This window comes from Natrix helvetica, assembly GCF_964273705.1.
Source record: "Natrix helvetica genome assembly, chromosome: 2".
In the NCBI taxonomy this organism is placed as follows: Eukaryota; Metazoa; Chordata; class Lepidosauria; order Squamata; family Natricidae; genus Natrix; species Natrix helvetica.
Window position 1 is genome coordinate 130,938,839 of NC_138552.1, and position 16,680 is coordinate 130,955,518.

Below are 16,680 nucleotides of genomic sequence, written 5' to 3' on the forward strand. Positions count from 1 at the left end.
AATAATCATGGAAGCCATCGAAATAGAGAAACACCCCCACAGCATGAACAAACGTGATGATACCTCCCGCCTACCAAACATCTGGAAACCAGCCCTAGCCAATAAAGGAACACCACCCACCACCCAAGCCGTTAAAATACAAAACAACAATGCACACACAGCCTGCACCAATCAGCACCAATCTACCAATCATGATACAACCACACAACCAATCATTCCACTTACTGAAACAAAGCCAGCACCCCATCCCCTCCCACCAAGACTTACAGAAAGACGGCAGCTCCGATCACATTTTAAGCCCACAGCTTGAAGATGGCAGGTGAGATCCTGCCGAAACGTTGCAAAGACAATCTCAACCTTACACGGGAAAAGACCCGAATACAACAAAACCAAAAAAATTATATATATATAATTTTTCTACTCATTTCATTTATAATTCTGATTTCCCCTAGAGTAGAATTGATTATGGTGTTAGAGAAATATTACTCTTCTCTCATACTTTTCTCCCTGAATTAACAGTGTAATATTAAGCAGTCTACCTTAGAACACAAGTTAATAGCCTCATGGAATCACCTGTCATTTTAAAGTTACATTCTAACCTAGACAACAAAAAGACACACATACTGATTGATCCAAAATCATCTTTTGTTAAAACTTTCAGATCAGGGCTGCAAAATCTAAACTAGCACCAGCAATCTGGTGCCCTCCAGATATTTTAGATTTTAATTTCCCACAATCAACATGCTCAATGGTATGAGATTGTTGGGTCTATATTAATCTAAATCAGATGAAGGAGCTCAGGTTATCCATAAACTGCTTAATGTTTTTGATTACTTTCATGGAAAAGAAAGCATACATTCATGTAAATATTACCTTTTGTCCCATAAGACTAACAAGATCAGAACTTCAGTAGATAGCAAATGTTTGACTTCTTTTCTTGTTAGGAGATTGATTAAAAATACCTATGCAATTGCTAATTAATTTGGCATTTAGCCAGTACCTCCGAGCAATTCTCCACGAAATGCTGCATGGAAATGTAAGAAAGATATTTCCACTTTTTCTACAATCTGTGACAGGAGTAGATAAATGAATCGAAGAGATTCCTGCCACCTTCTCTTGAAAGCAAAGACACTGTTGGCTTGTGAGCTTCTGATTTATCCAGGGGAAAACTGTCCATGCTAGAGGATGTGATTTCTAAGTGCATGTTTATATTTCTTTGAAAGAATTTTTTTTAAGTGGAAAGAAAGGATAATATAAGCTTGGTCCAATTAAGTTAAGTGGATTTTATAGAAAGAATTAATATGCCTTCCCAGAGTGCTCAGAGATCTAGGACTGAGATTCCAATGAAGCCTGGATCCATTGTTTATAAGCAATTATAGATCAAGTACACCTTACCTTGGCAGTCTGGTAAAATTCAAGAGTAAACAGACTGGGTTCAATACAGAAATTAAAATTGATTGCAGGCCCAGGTATTCCATGTGAGAATGTTGGCTCGCTTGTGCCCTTTCTTTTTTTCTTTTTTCTTTTTGCAAAAAGGGAGATCCTTGGCTACAAACTTTCCTAGGCAAGCCCAAAGCTTTATGTAGTGAAGGCACAAATGCTGTTTTCTTTCTCATCATACCAATACTATAATGCAATATCTCATTTCAGTTCTTACCATGGATATCAAATCACATGAGCATCTCTTTTTCCTAATAACTCATGTTTTTAAGGAAAGGAAAGAACTTTTAGTCTCCAGCACCTACACGAATAGTGAGATGTTGACTGGATTTACCCATAGCATTAAGACATGAGTTGTCTCAAATAATGAGTTGTCTGAACTAATCCTTCCATTTCCCCACCCCACCACCACCATCTAGTCAGAACTGATGAAGCTTCTTGGATGGGAAGTGAAACATCTTCTACCTCAAGGAAAAAACACAGTCCAGTTGCCTTTTAAAAAAGCATCTTTGAGACAACTATGACCTGGATGACTGAGAATCTCCATAGACATGAGTTATCCATTAAGCCAAACTAGATTCAACCCATACATTACATTACAATGCACAGAGCTCACAATGGCTGAATTCAGACCATAAGCTAAGCTAAAAACCACATAATAATGGGTCTATGAATCTTGACTTGAACGTTGACTTCATAAAATATGAAGTTTGTAGAGGTTGTGGAACAGTGGTCTTGAACCATTCCTCCAGGTCAGTAAAAGTCTGAATAGGGTGACAAATTCCTGACAAGCAAGGGATTTGAATCAATTTCTTACCTGTTAAACCAATCATCTGTATAGCGGGGATATGGATATGGATCATTACTGCTAAAATCATAGCTGGCTTGAGCATTCTGGGAAACAAATAATAAAAATGGTTAATACCACATATATGACTGATTGCAGTCAAGAAAAGCATGAATAGTTAAGAAACTTATTTTCAGCTTGGGTATAATTTGTATTTCATCTGGCCCAATGTATATACCCTGACAGGCTCTTATTTTTAATTCACCTGATCATTCATTCAGAATAACTTTTTAAATTATTATTAAACAGAAAGGGGGGGGGGAGAGGGAGAGAGGGAAGGTAATATACTAGAAAGCAAAGGTCAGCCGCTACCATAACTTTTAGTTCGAAGAATTCCTTTGGGCCCTACATTAAATCCTACAGACATTTTAGAAGAAACCAAATCTCAGTTACAGCATCCAAACTTTGCATGCCAATATTAGTTCTTCTATTCAGTTCTCCAAGGATAGGATCACAGAAAGAATTATTTATGAGCCTGCTACCTGAAGCCCTACATTTCATGGCAGATTATGTGGGCTAAGGCTGGCAAAGGAGCTTGGTACAAAGAGGTTTCCTCTTTTTGATAGTAATCCATGATTGAATCCAGCTGGACCTGTTATCTACTTTTGTCAGGGCACTAATGAGGGTGGGGAGGGGGTGAGGCCAGTATTTCCCTTTCTGTCTCTCTTTGCCCAAAAAAGTCAAATCTTTCCCCTCTATTTTGAACACCTCCATTAAAGTTTTTTTTTTTTACAAAGAATGAGCCCATATGCTTTCCAATGTGATTGTAGTGACATAAACAATAGAGAAAACAAATGACCAAATATGTATAATTAAATTTATACATTTGATTTCACTAGAGGCAGAAGTGTTTGTGAATAACGAATTAAAAAGAAACACGTATTATTCATAGTAAGAATTTCAGCAGACTAGAGGAAATTAAATCTACCTTTGATTTGCTGGCATTTTCCTCTTAACCAATGACAGATTTGTGCCAAATTTAAGCTCTTAGTTCATAAATTACTCTCAGTTTTCACTTAAGGTGTGTGATACCCTGTATTTTTGCCTGCAAACCCTTTGAATTCTCCCATTCTAGGAAAAGTTATTTGCCTTATTTCTTATATGTTTCGGATAGCTGGTTAGAACTTTTTTTATTAAGACATTTGAATGATTTTAATACAGAAATATGACAATGTGGTACATGTGTGGACATGTGCCCATTGTGACTGGCAAGCTTCTTGTTTCATATCGGTCCATGTCAGCTTGGTTTCCCACCAGGATATTTCACAAAAATAGCTTTGGTGTCCTTATCAGTGTTTAAAACCATAGTCTGCTACCATGTTGATTCTAGGAAAATCCTTGACACTGGGATACTCTGACTAAATGGGTTGGAAGATGGAAATCTAAGTATAATGACGGTTCCAATTTTATGAGCAGGATAGTAATTAGGAGGTGACCATGGTAGTTTTTGGTCTGATAACACGATATTTGAATAGGGTATTCCCTACTAAATAAAAACACTAAAAACAAGAAATGCAAAACTAAACAAAAATGAAGAATAAAAAATGGTGAAAATGACCCCCCCCCCCAAAAAAAAAAGCCAGACAGGAATGAAAAAACAAACCCACACAATTCATCATTGGGGATGGTCACCCAGAGATCTGGAGCATGGTGAAGTCCATATGAATACTTCTATCTGTCCTTTCTCTTAATCAGGAGTTAATTTCCATACGCCATTCCATAGCAATGATGAACTGAATGAAGGCCGAGAAATGGAAGGTAGGTAACGTCCTACCTGTTAATGACTACTTTTACTTCAACTGCAATAACACAAGGGCTATCAATAGATACAAACTTAATGTGGAATGTGGTACCTATTTATCTACTTGCATTTACAATACAATACAATGTAATGTAATCCATTCTAATCTTGATGTGCCATGGCACAGGACCTAGCTACTTGCGGGATCGTATCCTGCCCCATACATCCCTGCGACCAATTCGCTCACACAGAGAGGGACTTCTCCAGGTGCCGTCCACCAGACAGTGTCGGGGGGCAGCGCCTAGGAGCAGAGCCTTCTCTGTGGCGGGCCCAGCCCTGTGGAATGACCTCCCCCCGGATATTAGGACTACCTCTGACCTCCGCTCCTTCCGTGCAAAGCTCAAGATCCACCTTTTCCAAGTAGCTGGCCTGGCTCAACCATAGTTTGATCATATTGCTCCTGACGGGTTTTTAATCTTGTAATTTTACTTAGGGGATTTTAAATTGTAATTTTAATTCTATCTCCATTTATCTGTCTACCTCCTCCACGTATACGTCTATATTTTTGTGTATGTATTGTCTATATTTGTATTTTATGTGTTTTTATTGTACGCCGCCCCGAGTCCTTCGGGAGAGGGTGCGGCTAACAAATAAATTTTTATTATTATTATTATTATTATTGATTGCAGGCAAAACTATTTCAGCAATAGAGTAGTAAATGTGTGGAAAACCCTACTTGATCCTGTTTTTAATTCCTCTAACCCCCATACCTTTTACCTTAAGCTGTTTACCGTGGACCTTACACATTTCTTAAGAGGTCTCTAAAGGGGAATGCATAAGCACACCAGTGTGCCTACTGTCCCCATTTATATGTACTCATTTTTTGTAGTTTATGGCTATGTTTTGTATATTCATTTATTTGTGTCATTTTTTCATGTGTTTTCATACTTGTTTCCTTGTACTTGTTGACAAATTAAATAAATAAATAAATTGAACCCATATCTGGCAGATTTTCTAGCCGAGTGATTGTTGAACTGATTGAAGCGATGAAGTAGTTTTTCCTTCAAAGAAGTAAGTGTATATCTTGGGAGTTTTCTTCAATTTCAATCTGTCCCTATGAATTGCATGCCAGGATGGATGCATGCATGTCAAGGTGGAAGTATCTACAGTTTCAACTACAGTCCTGATGACTTCACAATTGAATGACTGCACTGAAGAGTCCATAGAAACTGCAAAATTATCTGGGAGAATAATTCTTCATCAAGGGTCCACTATCACAATGGTTCTCGCTCTAGTAGCTACCCTTCAAATTTCAGAAAAAAAGTCACAGACAGGAGAGCCTTTTTTCATATATATATAACTTTAGAGCATGCAATAGAGAGAAGCTATTAGACTGCCGCGGAGCTTCAAAGATGTGTTTTGCTTTGGTGAAGCTTCATTTTAATCAATCTATCTATGCAGATTAACAGGTTTATTTCAATGCAGGGAAACAAATAGGGATTGTACAACCATGAAGATTTGTTTTGATGAAGTGATTTGGGCTGTGGAGTTAAAGTTTGCTTTTTAAATTCTTAAATTCTGAAAGCTCTTATTTTTGAATAGAATAGAGTAGAACACAATAGAATAGAATAGGACCTTAGAGGTCTTCTAGTCCCACCCCTGCTCATGTAGGAGAACCTATACTATTTCAGACAAGTGGCTGTCCAGTCTCTTCCTAAAAACCTCCAGTGCTGGAGTGCCCATGATTTCTGAAGGCAAGCTGTTCCACTGGTTAATTGTCTTCACTGTTAGGAAGTTTCTCCTTAATTTCAGGTTGCTTCTCTCTTTGATTATTCCAACCATTGTTTCTTGTCCTGCCCTCTGCTGCTCTGGAGAATAATTTGACTCACTCTCCTTTGTGGCAGCCGCTCAAATACTGGAATACTGCTATCACGTCTCCTCAATTTCTTCTTTTCTTTAGACTAGCCAGACCCAAATCCTGTAGCGGTCCCTCAACGGAGACAAAGAGACCTCCTTTGTTGGATAATTTCAAGACCACTGTGCTTTTCTCAGCCCTGATACTTTGTCTTAAAAGTGGTTCTGGGGAATCTTTTGAATGATATTGAATCTAAACCTTGGAGGCTATTCAGCTGAAGGTGAGTAGAGCTAATTTTCTATAAAGCATCTATCAATCCTGTCATTTTCATCCCATTCTGCCAAAAAAAAATGAAGCAGTAGCGAGCCTTGAGACTTAACTCCCTCCCTCATTGAATTTCTAAACCCAATTTGGCTCAAACTAAATTGCCTTGTCCTTTGATTTTCAAAGCCGAACTCAAGTAAAATCATGCTTCTTTTACCCTCAAGGCTAATTGACATTGACCTAGATGGCTTTCCTTTCTGTCAGAGATAAGCAGCTTGCAACCACAGCTCCTGTTTGGTAACCTTCTGGCTAGAATTGCTGAAAACAGACAGCAGTTTACTGCCATTGTGAGTTAGGGAAGCGGATAAAAATGACAATGTAGACCCCAAGAAAGGGATCTCTCTTGCATTTAAAAAGCAAAACACAACTCTCAAATCATTCTCTTACATGTCTGAAAATGGTCCTACTTCCACCCTGAAAACATTTAAATGAAAATCTTTTTCATCAAAAAGGTGTCAATCACTGATAGTCTTAGAGGTCAAAACCCTAACCCTTGACTCTAAAAGAAGCTGGAAGCAGTACACACAAAGCAGGGATGGTATACCATGTAGGCATCATCTCGTCCCAGATTAAATTCATTTTTAACCACCTATATAGTTTCTGGACTCTGTCCAAAAGCCATTCTAGAGGCAACATTTGTCCAAACAAGACTACCAGAAAATACTTAGTATCTTCAGACACATTCTTGGCTGATGGATAGGTTAGGTATTCAATGTCTATCAAAGGAAAACTATGGGATCTTATTTATTGGGTGTACATTTGTAAAACTTGTATCCAACATGCAATTCATTTCACCTTTAGGTATAATGACATTCAGAAATGGGGGGGGGGGGATGAATGCCTTTTAAAAACATCCATTTTGTGAAATGTAATCATATTGAATTATAAAAATGTATTATATTTGTTACTTTAAACATTCTTGAATATATATTACTTCCACATTTGTATATGGTTTAAACAATTTATTTCATAGTACAAGTACATTGGACTATGCTTCTTTGTTTACTCTGATTTTAGGGGGTGTATTTTATAGATCATAAGGAATTACGATATCCATAAATATGATGTGCTTTACATAGCAATTCTATGTTTTTATACAGAATAAATTCCAAATGAATTCAGCAGCATTTATTACTGAGTAGATAAGCATGGGATTGCTCTAATTTCTAGGTTGCTTTAGAAAGGTATCAAAGAAAGACCAGATTATATTGGATACAGAAGAAGATGGATTTTGTCTGGCATATTTAAAGCAACTTGTGATAATTATTTTGACATTTAACAGTTTAGCACTGAAGCAATGGAAACTATAAGCAGCAAGTAATTGAATAAAGGTACTGAATGAGCATTAGTATGGAATCTCCCACAGGATAAATAATTCAACTCAATTGATTTTACTTCTGAGTAATATGTTCTATGTCAAAACAACAAATATCCAAAATGTAAGCAGTATTTATTTTTTTACTCCATATCCTGCCTTTCTGCTGGAGTGACTACCTACAGTGAAGTACAAAATATAAGAAACAAAAAGAAATTATTCAAAGTTAAAATCATATTCTAAATTTGATAGCAAAATCACTTCACAATCAAAAATGCCCATATTCATAGCTCATAAGAACACTATATACATTCTATATACAATACTATAAACATTGTATCTTGACTCCTGGCTATTGCCTAGAGAAGTCCATGTACTTTTCTTGCATGTCCATGCAACATTTTCAGAAATGATTTATTATTTATTATTATAGGAAGACTACAGCTGAGAAAGAAGAACTAGTTCTGTGTGCATTCTTGGGGAAATTAAAACCTGTAAATGTATACAGCACCCAAGTTTCCATTCTGAATATCTGTAGCTGAAGATCATAATACATGGGCAACCAATAGGGATGACTGGATGAAAATCTCCTGCATTGAACACATGTCTATTCATTTTACTTCCATTTCCCTGGTGTGTAGTTTTCCTAAAGGAATACTTTGTACATCTTTGCAAGATCTGAACTTCATTTCCAAGTTCCAGGGATTTAATTTCTATTTTTGGCCAACTGGACAAAAATTTTCCTTTCACCTGTATTCTGATCCAGCAAGGAACAATTAAGTTCTTTTGATATGATTCCAAAAAGGTGCTTAAAAATACTTGGAGGCAGGAATGTAGCACCTACTTACAACTTTTCAAAAGGGCCACATGCAATCCCAGGAAAAGGAAGCATTTGGGATGTTCTGCATGTTCTGTTTAGAACTAAATCTGAAGCATTTCACATACATTCTTTTTTTTTGTCCTATGTCTTCCTCCTCCTCCAAAGTGATGTCATATTTTGCTGCACCCAACCCCACCATCTCTACGGATGGGGAAGAAAATGTTTGAGGATTGATACCCAGATTGGTACACAAAGCCTTTGAAGTATGGTGCTGGAGAAGACTCCGGCGAGTCCCTTGGACTGCAAGGGGATCAAACCGGTCAATCCTAGAGGAGATCAACCCTGTCTGCTCTTTAGAAGGCCAGATCCTGAAGATGAAACTCAAATACTTTGGCCACCTAATGAGAAGGAAGGACTCACTGGAGAAGAGCCTAATGCTGGGAATGATTGAGACAAAAGAAGAAGGGGACAAGAGAGAATGAGGTGGCTGGATGGAGTCACCGAAGCAATAGACATGAGCTTAAATGACTTCAGGGAATGGTAGAGGACAGGAAGGCCTGGAGGAACATAGTCCATGGGTTTGTGATGGGTCAGACTTTGCAACTAACAGCACACATTTCTCAGTTGACATGCATAAAGTTCTGCAGCTAGCATTCTTCTCCACCACAGTCTGATTTCATTCAATCTTTCCCCCAACAGTTGATCAGCACAAAACCCACAGCTGTTCTCCTCATGTTCATTTTTTATAATAAATGTTTTTTTCTTCATTGTAGAAGAGCATTATTATTCCCTCCAGAATGTCTTTTATCTCAGAGAGGTTTTGCCTGACAAAATTAATGGCTTTGTGTGAGTACTATGAACTAAAAAGTGAACCATGGAATACATTATGCTGATATTTTAATGATCAAAAGAAAAACTCCTCTTAGAAAAATAATAATTTATAATTCATGGAATTTAAAGCACAGAGAAGAAAGAATGTCTTTGTTAAATGTACCCTCTTGTCCCTGGACAAATATGGGTGAGTGTGTATTTCAGAGCAAGCCAGTAAGATGGTACATTTCCTTATTTTAAAAAGATGGTAGTCCAAAACTGATTAATTTTAATTACCAAATAATAAGTGTTTTTTAATCAGGGCAACCTGGTCTATCCAATTATGGGACCGAGCATACTGCTTCCACTTTTGTCTTTCAGCCCCAATCCAGAAGCTTTTGCAGGCAGCTGCTTTCGCTACAAACTATTTTCATGTTAAATTTTATATTTCCCGCAAAGAAATAAAGGGAGAATAATATAGATCTATTTCAAGCTATTTAGTTCTCATTAGCTACCCATACTCTTCTGGGAAGGGTGTGGCTAGCTGATGAGAGCTAAATAGCTTGAAATAGATCTATACTAGTCTCCCTTTATTTCTTTGTCGGTAAATATAAATTTTAATTCAACAAGGTTGAAGGTACTGTATAAAAGATACACCATAAGAAGATACAACCAATGCATGAATGTCAATGTGCTAGTTAGGGAAATATATAAACAAGATAATTCCAACCACTCATCATCAATCATGTGAGAAGACCTATCACCCTGGCTTGTAGCCTGTTTGAAAAGCCAAGGTTTTACAGCTTTTCTAAAGGAGAATAGAGTTGAAGCCAAATACAACCCAGAGGAAATGATATTCCATAGGGCGGGATGGGTGATAGGCCATCTTGAGAAAATAGGCAAAACAAATACAAGAAGACTATTACAACCACGATTGAGGCTAGAACTTCATTGCTAAGCAAAGCAGTTGTTGAAAGAGTTGTGCCTGATTTTGCAACTTTTTTTGCCATGGCTGGAAATCACTGCAGCTGTGAAGTGAATCATGTTATTGTTAAGCAAATCTGGCTTCTCCCCTTGACTTTGCACATGAGAAGTCAGCTGGGAAGGTTGCATTGTAAATGCATGGCCATTGTCAAGGGCCAAATTTTGATCCTGCGACCATAGGGACAATCGTAAGTGTGAGCAATGGTCAACGGTCACTTTGTTCAGTGCCATTGTAATTTGGAACAATTGTGAAATGAATGGCTGTAAGTTGAGGACTATCTGTGCTTCAAACAAGTGCATAAAACCAAAAATCATGTATTTTTTCAAGATAGTAATCCTCTAGCAGCATCCTTTTACCTAGCTTCCTTCCGAATGCTAGTTTTACAGATACTGTTTTTTAAAAATGAATATTCAGATATAAGAACTCCTGCCTGCAGAAAGAAGCTAGCAATCAAGATGCTAATTTATTAGTTCAATTCCACATATATATTTTTTGCAAAACGTATTGCCTATCTCAGGCTTACTGTACCTCTCTTCTTCTGAGGTTACTGTGGCTTGTTGACATAAAAACTTTGGTAAAAATTCACCAAAAAAAATCTACTTTTGAAAGTCGAGGCAAGTTTTATCAATGTAAAACCTTTTTGGTAGAGATACAGTTTTCAGAATATGCAGCATTTCCCCCCTGTTCAACCTTCAATCAATACCTTGAACACTACAAAAGGAAAGGTCTAAGCAAAGACACAGCTATCATAGATGGTTATCTTATTCGGTAAACTATGTGACATTGAGCAGCACATTGGAGAAAGCTGATGAATTTTTTTTAGGAGAAGACACTTAAAATAAACACTATCAATAATTCAGGTCATTGTCTGCAACTGTTGACACTGGTGTCATTAATTCATTTTTAGAGAACTTGCTGAATCCCATTTCCTTGTGTTGGATAAAATACACATTTGATGTTGTTATTTGCCATCAAGTCAATATTGACTCATAGTGATTTTTGAGATAGTTCTCAAAAATCTAGCATCTTGTCCTCAGGCTGGTGACTAATCATTGCTGAAATGGCATTCATGTAGGTTAGTTGAATCACTTTTCTTTAGTATTGATATAAACCCTGATCTTCCCCAACCAGTTAACCATGATGCTATCTTCCAAATATCCTTGTAAAACCTTGTGTGTATTGTAACAGCTGCATTTTCATTCCATCTTTCCTGAAGAAGCTCAAGACAGCATAGATAGTACTCCTGTCTTTTTTCCCCATAACAATCCTGAGGCATGGATTGGGCTGAAAGAGTAATGAGCCCAGAGTCACCCAAATCCTTTGCAAATGATTCAGAGAGAAGATAACCATATTTGTCTCTTCCTTAAGCCATTTTTGGGACACACTTTTAATTTACCCTACCTTCAAAGACATAATCTGTCCCTCAATCTGACACCCAATGTTTTCTTTTCTAGCTACTACTATTCTTACTACATTTGTTTTGGAAGCACATACCAAGGCTCTTCTAAGTTGAAAGGATCAGCTGGTAACACCACCTTTATCCATCACCTGAGATGGCTCCTTTAATGTCCCTGTTATTTTCCCAGCAAAATGATACCTATTATCTACTTACATTTGGCATGTTTTCGAACTGCTAGGTAGGCAAGAGCTGAGACAAATTGATGGGAGCTCATTCAGTCATTCAGCTCATACTCACAGGTTTTGAACTGCCGAGCCACCTCCACCTTGAAGTTATATAAGTGAATTAAAACTAACTAGTGGGATGGGGAAAATGTCAAGATGATCCCTTCAAGCTCCTGTTCTGGGCTGAGCTTGCACTAGATGCCCGATTATGCATCCTTAATCAATGCAGAATAGCAACAGCTGAATGTCTATTTAGTGCTTTTAGTCTTCAAAAGGCATATAAAAAGTTCTTAACCTGAAGGTTTTTTTAGTGTTTTTCTTATGAAAATGGCCAAGGAAGGTAAGTCATATGGCATCAGTCAAAATATATTAATTAACACTTACACCCAGCAGGAATATTCTCTCATTTTCAAGATAAAATTGATTCACTAAAATGAAGAAACAAATAAATGGTCTGATTAAAATATTAATAATCCAGATGCCACTATAAAAGGCCAGTATCCGGTTCTTTACAGCTTTTAAGCCTTTATGTAGGCCATGTTGTTTTATTTTTTCCAAAACAGCCATTGTTCCACCAAACCAAAAGGTATGAAAATAATCAGACTGGGATATTAATTATTTGTGCTAAAGGCAACTTGGATATAACTGTAAATCATTGCAAAATTTCAATGAAAGAAATGCATAGGGTTGCATTCTGGTTTCAGAATTTCCCCCCCATCTGAAGCAAATTAGATGGAACAGACTAATTTTGGGGTAATTGCACTGATGGGAATATGCTATCTGCTGCAGATATCAATTGTGCTGGTTTATCTCAGCATTTTTAGTTTTTGGTTATCAGGAGCTGCTTCCAATAAATGAGCAAGTGCAACTGAGACAATAACTGAAAGTCAATTATACAACATGAATACAACAGCACTTATATTGTGCAGTATAGCAGGGAAGCTTTTTCTCATTGTTCCTCCAGCTGTTACTTTAGATAACACTTTAATTTCAAGCTGTCAGCTGGATGATTTTCCTGACTTAAATTTCTTCAGGATTCTCTCCCCTCCCAAGGCATTGACAAATTGTCCTAGTGAAAGATAGAGGAGCTAGAAAATAAATATTAGTTTTCTAATAGAGAGGTTTCATTACCTAGTTGGATTAGAAATCTTGTCCCTGATATCTCCCACCTTGCTGGACAATTTGAATGCACTTAGGTTTGGATGCTAACTCAGGTTCAGTCTGGTGTTGATTCAAGAAAAACTGAGAAGGAGAAGAAGGAAAGAGAATCCTCATCTAAAGTGGTTTCAATTCATTCAGATGATGTGATGTATATGACATTCATCTCTCCTTGACCCTAGCTCATTCTAGGTTTGAAGAGACCATGCACAAAATGCCCATTGTGGAACTCGTTCTTTGTCCTCTTCTTAGGCAGTTGCACATTTTCTAGGCAGAGAAGGTAGAAACAAATGGTACTCCAAGGGTCAACAGGTTGATGGACATTACTGAAGCTTTTCACAATGCCACAGAATTGGGATATAGGGAGAAATGTAAATGGCTGTGTTAGTCAACAACTGGGTCAGGTTTTTTTTAAAAAAAAGATGGCTTAGCTGTGCATCTTTTCAGTTTAAAGAGGCTATGGTAGTTTTACCAAAGTATGGACATCTATATTGCATTCAGTTTTTTTCCCCGTCCACTTAAAGTTTTGGATGTTCTCGAAATCTTCTGTCTCTTATTCTTATCCGAACATTTCTCATGAAACCTGCTTGATTTTCTTCAAGTAATAATCATAAGCTTCTTCTTAACTGAACCTGGGAAGTTGATCTGTCCCAATGGTTGAAGGATGCCTTGCATATTACTTTCCCAACATTCTGAAGTTGGTTCTTGTTGGGCAGAAAAATGTCAAAAAGATGGAAGAGAAAGATTTCATGCTGCATCTCTCCAGAATGATTGTTGTGACAGAAGCAGTTTCAGTTAGGAAAAATAATTGGTAGACACCACTTGGATTCTCACATTAGATGAACTCATAATGATTGTTTAGGTTGTAGTTTAGTGTGATACCATTTTAAATTGTTTGACCCAACTGTTCCTTTCCCCAGTCTCAAATAATGTTATTACCCTCACCCAAACAAAAACAAAACCCAACCAGACTCCATTGTTTTCCACAAGTATTTCAGCAGTGGCAAGCCCAAACTTCATTCTCAAGGATTTATAAATTGCTCCATTAGACCCCACCACCACCACTCAGGATATGCCCAAATTAAGGCATGCAAGAAGACTTGCATGAAGAACAGCTTAGCACTGGGAAGAAAGAGAGACAGAGAATGAAATTCAAGATGATCCCACATTGATTCTCTTTAGTATAAGAGGGGGGCAGAGAAAAATCTTTTGGCTTTCAAAATTCTTTTAACTTAGCCTGCAACAATGAAGTAACATAAAGGTAAAGGTTCCCCTCGCATATACTGTATGTGCTAGTTATTCCCGACTCTAGGGGGCGGTGCTCATTTCAGTTTCAAAGCCAAAGAGCTAGTGCTGTCCAAAGATGTTTCCATGGTCATGTGGCTGGAGTGACTAAATGCCGAAGGCGCATGGAACGCTGTTACCTTCCCCTATTTTTCTACTTGCATTTTTATGTGATTTCAAAGTGTTAGGTTGGCAGAAGCTGGGACAAGTAACGGGAGCTCACTCCGTTATCGGGTGCTAGGGATTCAAATGCTGAACTGCTGACCTTTCTGATCGACAAGCTCAGCGTCTAAGCCACTGAGCCACTGTGTCTCTTATTACAATGAACAATGAAGTAGAGTTTCACTAATTCTTTTAATGCCTTTTTCCTTACCGGGTCTACTTAGGGCTCACAGTTGCCTTCTGAAGGACAAATGAACCCCATCCTTATGACCTTTCAGAAGCAGGTAGAAACATGGTCCTTCTGTAAGGTGTTTAGGAATAAGCTTACCCAGATGGTCTATCTTTCATAATTCTATAATTTTAGTCTTTTATCTCTACTTGCTGTTTTAATGCACATTATGAATTTATATTCTATAAGCTGGCTAGAGTCTGTCTGCTTTCAGGTGATTGGCTCAATTTCATAAATAAATATGTATAATAAATGTATGAATTTCACTATTTATCTCTTATTCAATAAATGATTATGGCTTAATTCAATGGGGGAATGCAGTCACCAACTTGCAAAGCCATGCCATTGGTCCATCTAGCTCACCCCCGGTATTTGTCCCAGTCATACTAGGTATTTTGAAAATAATCTAAACCTTCTCCATTCAGTCTACTGTTTGATATTCCTTCTTATTGAAGGACTATACATAAGTAATCTCGCTTTCTGATGATGTTCTTCAGATCTCTCTATTGAATCTCTTTCATTAGAATCAAATGTTTCCAGCCAACGATAGACAAAGTGGAAACTCCATTCTCCCCATCCAGCGAGTGTAACTAAAAGTCATCTTAACTATGCTCTGCTCTCTGGTCACCTCTGTTTAAAATAGCCCATTATGTATTCTGTCACATTGTGTTGTATACGTTGTGCTGCCAAAGGAAATTCAAAAGGGCAGTTGTAAATGTCACCTATTGCGTGCAATATTTCATAAGCTTTGCTTCTAATTTTCTTCTTTTGGCAGCATGCACCTTTTCTTCCTACTCAACAGAAGGTTTCTTGTGGGGAGATTTCAAAGATGTGTTAAATCATGATGAGCATGACTCCATCTATCGTCAGCATGAGTCACTATAGCACCGAGCTACCCCACTGTGTAAATGCCACCAACATCTAAAGGTGTAGCTGCCACAAACTTGACAGACATTTGGATTGATTATTTTTGATAACAACAATTAATTTGTACATGGGAAGGTTTGAAAGATGATGAAAGCAAGGAGACACACACACACACACACACACACACGACTGAATCTGAATGGCTATGGTGGTGCAGTGGTTAGAATGCAATATTGCAGGCTAATTCTGCCCATTGCCAGGAGTTCAATCCTGACTGGCTCAAGGTTGACTCAGCCTTCCATTCTTCTGAGGTCAGTAAAATGAGGATGCAGATTGTTGGGGGCAACGTACTAACTCTGTAAACTGCTTAGAGAGGGCTGTAAAGCACTTTGAAGCAGTATATAAGTCTAAATGCTATTGCCCAGAAGAAAAAATAGGGAGCTGGAATGGGTTCCTTATACTTGTGACTTCAACCCAACCCACCTGTTACTAAAGGGGGAGACTAAATGCTAATAGGAGTCTTAAATCACAATAACTCTTTTTTCTAAGGAAGTTTCCTCTTTCTGTTGAAGCAACATTATTTATTTGAGCTTAAAAAAAAACCTTTATAACAAAGTTGTAAATTGCCCCTGCATCTACTGCCTTGAACTCACTGAATAACAGTTTGTAACCTCAAAAGTGAAAGGATGCTCCAATAGATCAGACAATTAAGATATTAAGTAATCAGACTTTGTAAGTTATGTATGTAATGACAAAATAGCACAAGGCCCAGTATTGTTCTTTTGTTATATCCACCACCTGCATGAAAATCTATATCTGAATTAAAAAAACTTGCCATTTTCAAGAAATTATGGGATCAATCTGAAGCAATGATCCTTCATTCCATAAAGCTCTGCTTTTGCCTCTATCTCTCAGACTTGAATGCATGTTGAAATATTCCTCTATGTTGCCTTCATTTTGTTTATTTACCAGAATGAACAAAAATTCAGCCTAACCCTATGTTGATTCCCTCTCTAAACATTCTGATTATTATGCAATTTGCCTGAAGCCTACCAGTACAAAAAGAATGAATTAACAATTAGTCTTTTTTTTAAGGCTCAGTTGGGTTTGGAACAATGTACAATGTACAGCTTGTGCACACTATAAAATTTTACTGAACTGAGTTCTAATTCTTTCATACTCTGCTAGAAAAAAATGTATCCGTGGTACTTTGTGAACTA

At 37.5% G+C, this 16,680-nt stretch overlaps 1 protein-coding gene across 3 annotated transcripts in view; it reads right to left on the reverse strand.

Moving 5' to 3' along the window:
* The window catches only part of PCSK2 (proprotein convertase subtilisin/kexin type 2), a 160,621-nt gene that overhangs the window by 78,141 nt on the left and 65,800 nt on the right, over window positions 1-16,680 (reverse strand). For all 3 annotated transcript variants that reach the window (XM_081942090.1, XM_081942091.1, XM_081942089.1), the window contains exon 6: window positions 2,258-2,334. In XM_081942090.1, coding sequence (XP_081798216.1) covers window positions 2,258-2,334 — 77 coding nt within the window. The remainder of the gene's footprint in view (window positions 1-2,257; window positions 2,335-16,680) is intronic.